We start from the raw sequence: 12,904 nt of genomic DNA on the forward strand, positions 1-12,904 counted from the left end.
TTTTTTGTGTAGAAACAGGAACTCGGTTTGGCTCCTCCCCTTTCTTAGTCCACTTCCTCCCAGTTGCTTCTGTGTTTATTCCTACCAACAACATTACATGTTTAGGGCAGTGGTACTGACAGATTCTGCTGCTGTTTGTAGAATCTGAAAAGCAGAGTCTTGAAAGATTATAAAGAAATCAACCAAATAATGGCACTGTATTTCACTCAAAAGTTTTTGTAATTCACATTTCATAAGTGTGTTCCACGACATGTTTTCAGGTTCAGTTGCTTTAGTGAGCAAACAACCCTGTGTATTCTAAATCTGTCAATATTTGAGGAAAATATTCATGTATATTCCCATTAAGCATGGTATTATTAGCTCTTTTATGATTGTTGAGGTGGAGTATATGCACATCCCAACTAAGTGAACAGTAAATAATGGTAGCAGGAGTTTGTTATAAACTTTAAAGTGGCTCTTCTTGTCAGGGCAGTAAAACCGCAAAGATACTAAGTAGACAAAGACAAGTGGAAGTATGAGAGGCATTTGTTGTTTGACTTGTTGTAAGGTCATGGTTGACAGTCTGGTACCCTTGTTTTTGCTTCAGTGACTGGAAATTTCCACTGACTTCCCTGTCCGCATCTCACATAAGGAAACATCTACATCAATGGGAAACATTCACATTATAAATGAGACCGTACAGTGTCCAGAATGTAAACACACTCTTTGTTATGGCACTGAGGAGAAATGTGATGCTCTGTTAAAGTACAAGGCTGAGAGAAAAACTGGTCTATTCCAAGGAACATGTAAAAACAAGTAAAACAAATTAACTAAAAAGCTGAGCTTTGTATTGTATGGTATATGGGTGACTGTATGTGGTATTTTAAATCATATATGCTACTATACTGTATACGTTCAAACACATAGGCGTGGATACACACATCCACATATCAAGTGACCACAAATTCCTCACATACACAAACTGAAGTAATGGTTCAAATGCCACATTGACTTGCTTAACTGGTCGGACGAGAGACTGGAGTGGGAGGTAGCGAGAGAACGGAGGCAAGAAAAGGAGGAAGGAGGGACAATCAAGGAAGGTAGTATAGTATCACAGGTAGAACAAGTGATAGAGCACGCAGATTATAAACGGTACAAGAGACGAGGGAGTGTAGGAGATCAGATGAGTGACAGATTTAAGGTTTGGTGTCAATGGGAGATAATATATTGAATGGAACATACTGTAACTAATTGGAAATATTTTACATGCTGGATTATCTCTATGGGATTCACCCAACATTCACCTACCTCAACAAGTAAGTGCGTTAGAATGTCTACAGTACATTGTGAAATCTTGAATGCTAATTTAACTGGATGTGTAAAAATGTATTCTTACGGATCAATTTCACACTGAGTTAAGGAATTTGTTGTGTACCATAATGTTCTCCGTTTTCACTCATCAGAATTTTTTTAATTACATCTTGTAATGCAATGATGTAGTGGATTATATGACAAATTAAGTATGAACACAAAGCTGCCTGTCATGAAAATAGAGATTAGTAATGGTTAAAAGGTTGGGGTTAATGATTGAGTGACTATGTAAAGTAGATTGTCATTTTGGAATGTTTGCTATGGTATCTCAGATAAATGGTGTAGGTAACCAAAGGCTTGCTTTCAGTCAGCTGCACATTGCCAAAAAGGCAATGAGAAACCATTAAAAATGTATCAGTACATTAAACTCTATTTGACATGCTCTTGAGTACAGTAAGCTGTGTTCATTACAGACATGTTTGCCAATGACTTCTGTACAGGAAAGCCTATTAAGTAAATATGGCAATCCATTATCGAGACATTACCTCATGCCTGTTAATAAATGAAACAATCAAACCAAATTGATAGCTTTAGACTACAATATATTACAATTAGATTCTTATAGATTAAAATGGCTTCATCATCATGACATTTTTCATGGGTATGACAGCAGCTCACCTAATCCTGCATTCTCTTCCTGATCTGTTTGTTATCAAAGACCAGTCATCTTATCACAGATTTCATTTTCCACAGGCCTTCTGAAGAAACTGTGAAATAGGCAGAGCCCTATTTGACTCCAGGCAGCAAGGGACTGTGACTGCATCCTGCCATCATGGATGAGGACAGAGAGAGACAGCGAGGTGAAGACAGTCGGGATGAGACCCGTGGTACCGGACAAGCCCCCAATGTCAAACCCAAACCCAAACCTGACCTTAAAGACAGTGACAGCAAGCAGGATCAAGGGAAGAAGGAGAAACCTGCAAAAGTGAAGCGATCCAAGAGCACTGGCTCTGACAGGGGCGGGGGAGATAGGGGGAGGAGGAGAGAACGAGGTCGAAGCACAGGAGGTCGGAGGGCACGTGGGAGGAGTGAGGAGGCCAGACGGGATAAGAAGGAGGAAGGGAGGAGGTCGGAGCACCCTGAAGATGAAATGGCCGATACAGAATGTTGTGTGTGCTTCTGTTCCTATGACAACATCTTCAAGACCCCCAAGCTGCTCTCCTGCGGACACACCTTCTGTCTGGAGTGCCTTGCACGTATCAATGTCTCCTCCCCAGAGTTCAAGTCCCTGTCTTGCCCAGTGTGTCGTGAAAAGACCGAGCTTCCCCATGGACGGGACCTGCCTCAATTAGGCAACAACCTGGACATCTTCCGCAAACTCCCTCAAGAGATGCAGAGGGCGATATCCATTCGCTTCAAACGCAGCAAGGGTCAGTTGGTCCTGAAGAACCCCCCTCCTAGCAGCCCTACCAAATCTACCACACTCTCCCTGCCCAAGAAGAAGCAGGATGGCTCCTCCATGGAGGGTAATGACGTCAACCTCGGCACTTTGGAACAAGGCATTGCTCCAACCACTGTTCTGGATGTAGGAAGGCCCCCCAACAGAGTCAGAGGTCGCCTGCGCAGTTGGTTCCGCTCAGACCAGTGCTACTATGCTGTGGTGGCATCCATCATCACAATCACAGTGGCACTCATGCTGGTAGGGATTGTGGCTTTTGTTGTCATGCCCAATGTGATTGTTCATGGGAAGCCTCATAATAACCAAACTCTGACAGATCAACAAGGAGGTGGCAACCCAGGCTTTACAACCCAAGCAGGACCATGAAGGGAAGGGGGTGAAATAAATGACAGAAACCCCTCATATACACAATAATGATTGGGATGGTCTGTGAACCTTATGCATCCTACTGAATATGATTGGCTCTCTAAGTTTGAGGAAAACGACAGTGAAGCCAAAAGCAGCACATACTGTATATGTTTTGGTTTAATGTTCAGTGGACCGAGTGAAAGAAAATAAGGAAGCAGGTTAATCTGTCATTGACTAAAACCTATTTGCAAGCATGAAAATCTTTTAGCCTATATTTTCAGTGAGCGACACAGGCTTAACAGGCCCAGAGTGATGTACACGAGCAGAACATGGAGACCAAATTATGTTTCTTTTTTAATGTTTCCTTATATAACTGTGAAAGGCACTCTTGCAATAGACATGATGGAGAAGGCTATGAACATTTATATGGACAGCATCCATAGTGATGAGAAATCTGTAAATATTCAGATGCACTAAACTCCTTTATGAAGAGTCCTAAAAGCATCTTAGTATGTATTTTGTAATTATGTTATGTGTTTGTGATTTTTTGTATCCTGATGGCTGCTTGGCACAAAATGAATTTCCGCAAGGACAAATAAAGTATCTATCTATCTATCTATCTATCTATAAGCATCTTGGCCGGTCTTTTTAATTGGGCCGATCAAACTGTCTGGCTCAGGATTTCTTATGTGTTTTGTATATAGCCATTCAACATTGTTTAAAGAAATATAGATTTGTAATAAAATACACTTTTAATTTTCATGTATTGTCTAGTGTTCTTTAAATGATGTGTTTTTTGAGAATTGAGTTTAATTTAAACGAGGACAATTTGTAGTATAACCTATTGCTCATTATTCCCAAACTGTAACCTAGTATCCTGTAGTAGGCTATGTAAAAGGTGAATAGCCTAAGCTTTCATGCCCGAAAAGATTGTAAGATATTACCCGCGATATAAATGGTGGATGCTTGCATTTATCTGGAAAGTCAAACTATATTATGCCTGTCTGTCAATGATTAAAATAGTTAAATGTTGATGACCATTGTAGAGGCAAATTTCCAGTGACACCCGACGGCTGACGTTAAAGACTGCATGGCTATTTGCACGTCTGCCTTTCGGAAACTGGTTTTGTTACCCGATAGGCTACCCTTGAAGACTGAGGTGTAAACAAACTAGGTTACTAGGATGATGATACATTGCTTTCTGTTAGATAATATGTTCAGAAAGAATATCTCTGACTCTACACGACTGTGTCTGTGTGGCACTTTTGGGGAGAGTCATTTGCATGTGTTCAGAGTCACAGGGCAGAGAAACCAGTTTGACTGTATCATGTACTGTAGGGGAATTTATGTGCTCTATGAAGGAAATCAGCTGGCATATTTGACTATAGCATATGATTTGGTCAGTATTAGTAAAATGCTGATCATTTTAGCTCCAACAACACACCACCAATGAGATGGGTTATGTCATGTGTCGGAAAATAAAGCTGCTGCGTTCAACTTTATCTAGGCTATTTACCCCAAGTAAGAAAAGTAGACATGTAGTCTAGTTTTCCCAAATCTTATGTTCAAAGATGTTCCTACGGGTTGGCCTAAATTCTTTAAAATAATAAACTACGCCTAATTGCCCAATTATTTGTGGACTCATCTGAGTTGTATGGCAAGTACATTTACTCAAGTACTGTATTATATATTGTACTTTTTACTCCATTACAATTATTTGAAAACTTTAGTTACTGGTTACTTTGTAGATTTCTTTTTTATTATTATTACAAAACATACATTACCCACTTCAGCCCTATACATTTCAGCCATTTGAAAAAAGCTGATCTACAAGATCTGGTAGCTCTGCTATTTTCAAAAGATTTTAATACATTTTATACATATGACAACTCTTGAGTCGAGACGAGACATTCTGCATAATGAGTACTTTCTACTTTTGGTACAAAGTACGTTTTGATACCAATACTTTTGTACTTTTCACTGAAGTAAATTTTTAAATTCCGGACGTTTACTCAGTAAAAGAGTATTTCTACATTGCGGTATTGATACTTTTACTCAAGTAAAAGCCTACCCACTGAGCCATAGTCGTCTATTAGACCTCCGTCTAAAACTGGGTTATAATTGGTCTAACAGTGAAAGTTTTTTAGCGGTCTAGGCTTAGCCTAGACGTTGATTAGCTGTTTTTTAAGCGTCTATATATAGACGTCTATATTATAGACGTCATTTCAACGTCTATAATATAGACGGTCTATAAATAGACGCTTAAAAAACAGCTAATCAACGTCTAGGCTAAGCCTAGACCGCTAAAAAACTTTCACTGTTAGACCAATTATAACCCCGTTTTAGCCTAGCCCTTAGACGTATTTTAGACGTCTAATAGCCCGAAAAATGCTCAGTGGGTACTTTTTCCACCACTGCTAATTGCCCAATTATTTGTGGACTCATCTTGTCATCTGAGTTGTATGGCAATATGGTAAAAATGTGGTCATGCCTTTACAGCTTGACCCCATCAACCAAAGCAAGACACACACACACACACACACACACACACACACACACACACACACACACACACACACACACACACACACACACACACACACCCTCCTCCTCCCCTGACAACAATATATCACCCATTACCCCGGACGAAGCTAATATGGTCTGGGGGACTGTCTGACGCAAACTACTGTAACCTTTTTATACATGCTGACTACGAGAGAGAGCGGCTGTGTAGCTTGTGAATTATTATAAAAGTGTTGGTTAGCTACAGCCAGGGGAGAGGCGGCCATGCAGTGAAGCGTCAAGACGAGAAAGACTAAAAACTAGTTGTCTTAATAATAATAATAATAATAATATTCTCAGATATGGCTTCTACTCCCTCCGCGTCCGCCCTGTCTGCTGTTCTCCGGTGTAGGGGGAACATTTTAACCAGGAATCCACCGACCAAGCGCCAGCGGCCTGTCACACAGGCTTACAGCCTCGGGCTGGCGTACGGGGCGGTGCGGGACTCAACCGGTGAGCTCACCGCGTCCAAGCAGCCTCAGCCTGCAACAACGACAACAACATGGAGGTGCTTTCTGCGACGAGAACGTGGTGTGTCGAGGGGGAAAGGACCGTCAGACACGGGGAAATCAGCGCCGCTGGAGGAGGACAAATCGTCGCTGAGAAATACATGTGATCGTGGAATTACAAATCGCTGTCGTTCACGCTCGACGACGACGACGTGCACGCCGTCAGAGTACACGCGCTATTACGTGACAGGTGCCCCGAATTCCGCACCGGTGCGCGCGCCGCGCATATCCGCAGCTGGAAGAGTTGAACGCTCTGTTTTTGCACCATACATCTGTACAATAAAGTGTTTGCAGAATGTCAAAGCACTTCCAGTTGGCGTTTTGAATGTGTCAGTGGTTTTGCCAAGTTCGAAGGAAAATGGAGGGCAAATGATGCTAGTACCCCTTTTCATTCTAAATGGGTGGTCGACTCTGAAGAATACCTGCATATCTTTGTCTATTTTGGTGTCAGAAATGATTTCTTTTAAGCTGGGGGTCTTGTCCTGCGGCCCTGATAATAATGCAAGAGAGATGGATGGACAGGGCAAAAGTACTGTGCAAAATGTCTCAAATGTCCAACAGGTGAGCAGTTAAATCATTCAAAGTCTAAAATGTGTTTCTTTCTATACCTAAATCCAAACTAATTGTCTGTTCCCACTTTCAGGTAAAGGGACAAATGCATCCCAGTGATCCATTGAAAGCCTGCTCAGATTCTAGACCGAAGAGCAAAGAGAATCGACCTGATTGAGACCAGAATGTGGCCATTAAATGGCACCATGCACTTATGCTATACGATTGCAATTTATTTATTTATTTCATTGTTGTGATCTCAAAATTGGACACTGCAAACGAATGTTCATCATAACATTTACAGAATCAGAAGGGACTATACTGATGCTGCAAGTTCAGGAAGGATTTGTTTTCTATTTCTGAAGTGTATTATAATAAAGAAATGCTGAAACTTGAACTGACTTGTACGATAAAGCCTAAGCACAACTGAAGAGCTATGTTGAGCATTTCTGCCAAATTAGTGGGAAATAATGGTATAGAGGAAGAGTGGGAGTTTTTAAATAAATGTTTTTACAAGATTAGAACATGATTGAACATTTCACAATTAAGGTCTAATATTTCTACAGTTGCTACAAATTGCTACAAAACCTGTAGCATTTTTGGCATAAACAAGAAGTTGAAGGGTCAATTTAAGTCTGATAATGATGTAGCCTACTGTGCTGTGTGCATGTTCAAATCATTTACATTTGGACAAAATAGCCAATAATACATCAGGTGGCCTCTCTTCCTTAGTGTCCACTCTTCTTGTATCCCAAATAATTAGGCCAGAGGTTAAAAAAAAGAAAATAATAAATGCAATTTGTATTCACGACTTGAATGTGTGAGGATTTTTTTTGGTATGATAATAATTTGAATGTAGCCTACAAAACATGTAGGCGTACATTTGTTTAATACAGCTAACTAATGTGAGTTTGAACTTTCAATTATGCAAAGAACTCTAGCCACACTAAGGCAAACATTCTGCCCTTGCTGCTATTATTTGTTTTTTATTAGCATATTTCACATCTGACCTATACACAGTGGTGGAAAAAGTATCCAAAAATATTTACTAAAGTAAAAGTATCAATACTGCAATGTAGAAATACTCTGTTACAAGTAAAAGTCCGGAATTCAAAATGTATGCTACTTGGGTGATTGATTAGCAGTTTTCATTAAAAAAAAAACACACAGGAAAGTACAGTTCAATACAAGGTCAGCTAAGAGGATTTTAAACCCAAGAAAGCCTATGGCTTGTTTCCATTGGGGTCCATTGATTGATTGATTGATTGATGTAGTTTATTTAGTAAGACATGAGAACAGTATGACAGTACATAACAGTACATGGAAGTACAAATTCACAATACAAGGTCTACTAAACTGGAACTCTCATTAAGCACGCAGCTTGTTTAAGATGAGAACCCGCATGCACACAAATCATGATGACATAAGAGACAGACAGATATACACACTACTATACAGAATGTCATACAATCAGCTTTACTTTCAGGTTACTGGGTTACTGGGTTACTGGGGTCCTTTGTACTCAAAAGTATTGGTATCAAAATATACTTAAAGTACCAAAAGTAGAAAGTACTCATTATGCAGAATGTCCCATTTTACAAGTTTTCAAATGCATAAATTGTATACAAATGTTTTGAAAATAGCAGATCTACAAGCTCACAATGCATCGCATTGCGATGTATTGTAAGCTTAGATCGGCTAATTTTCAAATGGCCGAAATGTATATAGGGTTGAAGTGGTTAATGTATGTTTTGTAATAATAATCAAAATCTACAAAGTAACTAGTAACTAAAGTTTTCAAATAATTGTAGTGGAGTAAAAGTATAATATTTGCCTCTGAGATGTAATGGAGTGGAAATAAAAGTACTAAAAATTCGAAATAAGAAAAACACCTCAAAATTGTGCTTACGTACAGTACTTGAGGAAATGTATTTAGTTAACTTTACACCACTGCCTATACTTGAATGTGCAGAATAAACTTCTCACGTTATGCAATCTCTGAGGTGACAGTCGGGGCGGGACTTCCTGTTAACATGTTATCCGGAAGTTGTCGCCTGGCTGACTTCTTCAGTCTTGTGAGAAACAATAAGGAAAAGTAACGACATTAGTTGACTTTATCGTGTATTATTCGCCAATGCGACACTTCGCAGCGACACAGTGCGTTCTTGTAATTTCGCTCGTTTACTCTCGCCGATTGTCACCGAAGAAATAGCGGAGAAATGGCTACAGAAGGAAGAAAGTCTTATATTGTCAGGGTAAGGGAGCTAATTTCACTGAACACGTTCTTCCTTACGCTACACGTTAAATTCTCCAGCCTATCTGTCATTCGATCTGATGGACATGCAACAGGCAATAGATGTGTTTTCATTCTGCAGTTATTGTTCAGTTAGAGTAACTCCTGGTATAGCTTCGTTTGTGTGCTAGCTACAGGTGATAATACAATCGATTTGTGATTGTGACACCCGGGGGTTGGATGTCACACATTCCTCTGTGCACCGACTGCATGCAAGCCAATCCCATACCCACATGCTAACCCAGTGGCTCTCAACCAGTGGTCCGGGGATCACCAGTGGTCCTTGAGGGGGTTCCAGGGGGTTCCAGATCTACCCCTTATTGGGTAGATCTTTAACTCTTGAGAGCGTAAAATGAAACCATTTCCATTACGGGTCCATTTGGTTTAATTTTTACACTCTCAAGAGTTACATTATTGTTAAACATCTGCATTACTTAATGTACAAGAAGTCTACACAATTAGAGAATGTAGAAGAATTGATATTTTGATCAACGTTTGCCTGTTATCTCCTATGGTACCACATCAATACAGCATGGAATTGTGGACAAAATCGTTTTGGGTCTGAGAGTCTAAATCTCATCAAATGGTGGACCATGGCTCAAATGCCGAAATAAAAATGGATCTTGATATGAAAAGGGTTGAAAACCACTGTGCTAACCTCATCTGAATATAAACGATAATATTGTAACGATTTAATTTGATGTATAAACCCTTCAAACCCAAATTCAATGGGTTTAAGGCAATGTTTTAGACAGTTTCAGTTTTTGTAGCCTTTTGTAAAGCCTGTCATTATTAATTTCAGATGGAATTGGATAATGCAAGTTGAGGATCCAGCAATGCAAGATGCATCCTTCTCTGCCCACCTGAATTTCTGCCCATCTTCACCTCTTTGTCACTGTAGAATGGCTTGGTAAATTATAATATTTAGTTATTACAAGCGGAATAAAAGTGTGGGTCTAAAAGTAGTTCATTATGCTCTTGTGATGAGTCGCAAAGTAATCCTTCCTGTGTCCTGGATGTACAGTTCCTGTTTATGACACCATTCCTTCAGTACCCTCCCTTCCTGACCCCGCTCCACCCTCTCCTCTGAGATTTGGGCCATGCTTCGCAAAAGAGGCTCTCTCATTCTTTGTGGTACGTTACTATTTGTCACCTGGAATGCCATACTGGTGCTTTTCTTGTGGGGGAGGCCCCCGTCTGGGCAGTCGGACAACAATCCAAACAGAGAGCTGCGGGAGCTGGATGAAGGGACCGCTCTTGACGTGGCAGCCGATGTGCTTCGCATGGCTGACACATTTGAAGCAGAGCTTGAACTGCAGAAGAAGATCCTCCTGCAGATCCAGGGTCATCGGTCACTGTGGGAGCAACCAAATAGAAATGGACAGAAGATTGCACCCCAACAGCCTGCCATTCCTATCCTGGTTATCGCCTGTAACAGAGTCACAGTGAAACGCTGCCTGGACAAGCTCTTAGAGTATCGGCCGTCAGCGGAGCTCTACCCGATCATTGTCAGTCAGGACTGTGGACATGCTGAGACGGCAGAGGTGATACGTTCTTATGGTAATCAGGTGACTCACCTAAAACAGCCAGACTTGACAGATGTCGCTGTACGGCCGGAACACAAGAAGTTTCAGGGTTATTACAAGATCTCCAGACATTACCGCTGGGCTCTCAACCAAGTGTTCAAGACCCTGTCTCATTCCTCCGTTGTGATTGTGGAGGATGACTTGGAGGTAATACCATAGTTCAGTGATTTTCTAACTCAGACCCCCATCTGAAAACATTTTGTGCCAGAATGATTTGTGTTGTTAAAATGTGTAAAAAAAAAAGATTTTTTAAAATTGCAGATCCACAAGCTCACAACGTCTTGCATCATGACATTTTGTGAGCTTGTAGATCGGCTATTTACAAATGGCCAATGTAGATGGGGCTAAAGTGATAAAAACAGATTTTTATGCTTTAACTCATTTTGCTGGGGACCCCCTGGAACCCTTTCAAGGACCCCTGGGGGTCCCCGGACCCCACTTTGAGAACCACTGCCATAGTTGTTATTAGTATATTAGTATAGTTAACACAAGTTATTGTTGTGTTAACTATACTTGAACTATTGTATACTACAGTGTTACATTGATTTGTGTTAATGGATTAAGTATATTGAAATGTTCATTTTCTTCCTCTAGGTGGCACCAGACTTCTTTGAGTACTTCCGAGCCCTTTATCCAATGCTGAAGTCTGACCCAAGCCTATGGTGTGTGTCAGCCTGGAATGACAATGGCAGGGATGGCTTTGTGGACCCTGGTAAAGCCAACCTGCTCTACAGGACAGACTTCTTCCCTGGCCTGGGCTGGATGCTCCTCAAGGAGCTGTGGGATGAGTTGGAGCCTAAGTGGCCTGCTTCGTTCTGGGACGACTGGATGCGTCAGCCGGAGCAGCGCCGTGACCGGGCCTGTATCCGCCCAGAGATTTCACGCACTTTGACTTTTGGTCGGAAGGGCGTGAGCCTGGGCCAATTTTATGACAAGTACTTGCGCTACATAAAGCTGAATTCTGAATATGTGCCTTTCACCAAATTGGATTTGAGTTACTTGAAAGAGGAGACGTACAGACAAGAGTTTGTGGATAACATTTACAGTGCTCCTGTGGTGAGTTATGAAGAGGTCAAGCAGGGTCAACTGACTGGTTCCGGGCCCTTTCGTCTGCAGTACTCTAGCAAGGACAGTTTTAAAGTCCTGGCCAAAAACCTGGGGATCATGGACGATTTAAAGTCCGGAGTCCCACGGGCAGGATACAGGGGCGTCGTCAGTTTCATGTCAAGGGGGAAGAGGATCTATTTGGCACCCCCTCCCGGATGGACCCAATATGACCCCAAATGGAGTTGATCTGATGTGCAGTAACCTGATTGAAATGTATATGTGTCAATGAGGATGACCATTCTAGGCCAAAGAATGAATTAGTTCCAAGTTTGTATTTGAATGAATGTTAAGATATAATCTATCTCTCTGTGTCGACTATAAAGAATGGTTTATCCTCCTTCCCGATATAAGACTTATTGCCAATACCACTCAGGTCTTTTTCATGATTCCAAAACACATTTTTACAGTGTAGGATACAGCCTTACATATGGTTTGACATAACTGCTGTAAAAATCAAGAGATTTATTTTTATATTACGCTATGCACATATTAATTAATGCATTCAATGCGATAGCCTATTTTGTCACATTTGTTTAAATTAAATGCAATTTCTGGGAACCTCTGTTCTTGTTTTTTATTTGTCTGGTACAAATGTATGTACAAATTAAATTGTTATTTTGTTACTTTTGGTGGTGGTCACCAATAATAGGCCTAACTGTAATATAATCCCTCTTAAAATGTATTTCTGCGCTGTGCCAATACTTTCTCATTGATTACCTTTCAATCATACTACCTTTTGATTTAATAATTGTCCAAAGAGGCCTCCATACATTAATGTCACAGTAAAAAAAAAAAAGTTTAACATTGTGTGTTATATTTTTGGAATAAAATGATGATCCATTTAACCTTTCATGGAAGGAACATTGTGTTCTTAGTTCTATTCATTTCCTATTTATGTTAGGCACAAAATCTGAATGTTTCGTTTTTCCTATAAGAAAAAACTATGTAATGCAAAATGTTACTTATGCAAGTAGGAGCACAGGTCCATAAGGTTAAAGCAATAATAAACTAGGAGGAATATTTGTGAGAATGTGAGTGTTAGGGAGGGAGGGGGGGACTTGCTTTGTACGGTAGCCGTTGGGGTCCAAGCGGCAGTGTTGCCATGTCCGCTTATTATACGCTACTTCGGGCTTGTTTTTCTGTAAAGTTGCTGTTTTTTTTATTGTATTGATTTAATACTTTATTAGCAGTTTGCAGAAAA

The 12,904-nt window shown here is 40.5% G+C and overlaps 2 protein-coding genes across 2 annotated transcripts; both read left to right on the top strand.

Annotated features, from left to right (window-relative positions):
- Nucleotides 1–1,101: 1,101 nt before the first annotated feature.
- rnf183 (ring finger protein 183) lies at nt 1,102–3,859 on the top strand. Its single transcript, XM_080425585.1, has 2 exons — nt 1,102–1,295; nt 2,044–3,859. Exon 2 carries the CDS (start codon nt 2,123–2,125, stop codon nt 3,113–3,115), a length of 993 nt encoding a protein of 330 aa, XP_080281711.1. The 5' UTR covers nt 1,102–1,295; nt 2,044–2,122; the 3' UTR covers nt 3,116–3,859.
- A 4,909-nt stretch (nt 3,860–8,768) lies between these two features.
- Nucleotides 8,769–12,553, top strand: mgat1a (alpha-1,3-mannosyl-glycoprotein 2-beta-N-acetylglucosaminyltransferase a). Its single transcript, XM_080426727.1, has 3 exons — nt 8,769–8,972; nt 9,813–10,743; nt 11,191–12,553. The coding sequence occupies exons 2-3, from the start codon at nt 10,111–10,113 to the stop codon at nt 11,887–11,889; spliced, it is 1,332 nt and encodes a 443-aa protein (XP_080282853.1). The 5' UTR covers nt 8,769–8,972; nt 9,813–10,110; the 3' UTR covers nt 11,890–12,553.
- Nucleotides 12,554–12,904: the final 351 nt, after the last annotated feature.

Source organism: Gymnoscopelus braueri (assembly GCF_963280865.1).
Source record: "Gymnoscopelus braueri genome assembly, chromosome: 4".
Lineage (NCBI taxonomy): Eukaryota > Metazoa > Chordata > Actinopteri > Myctophiformes > Myctophidae > Gymnoscopelus > Gymnoscopelus braueri.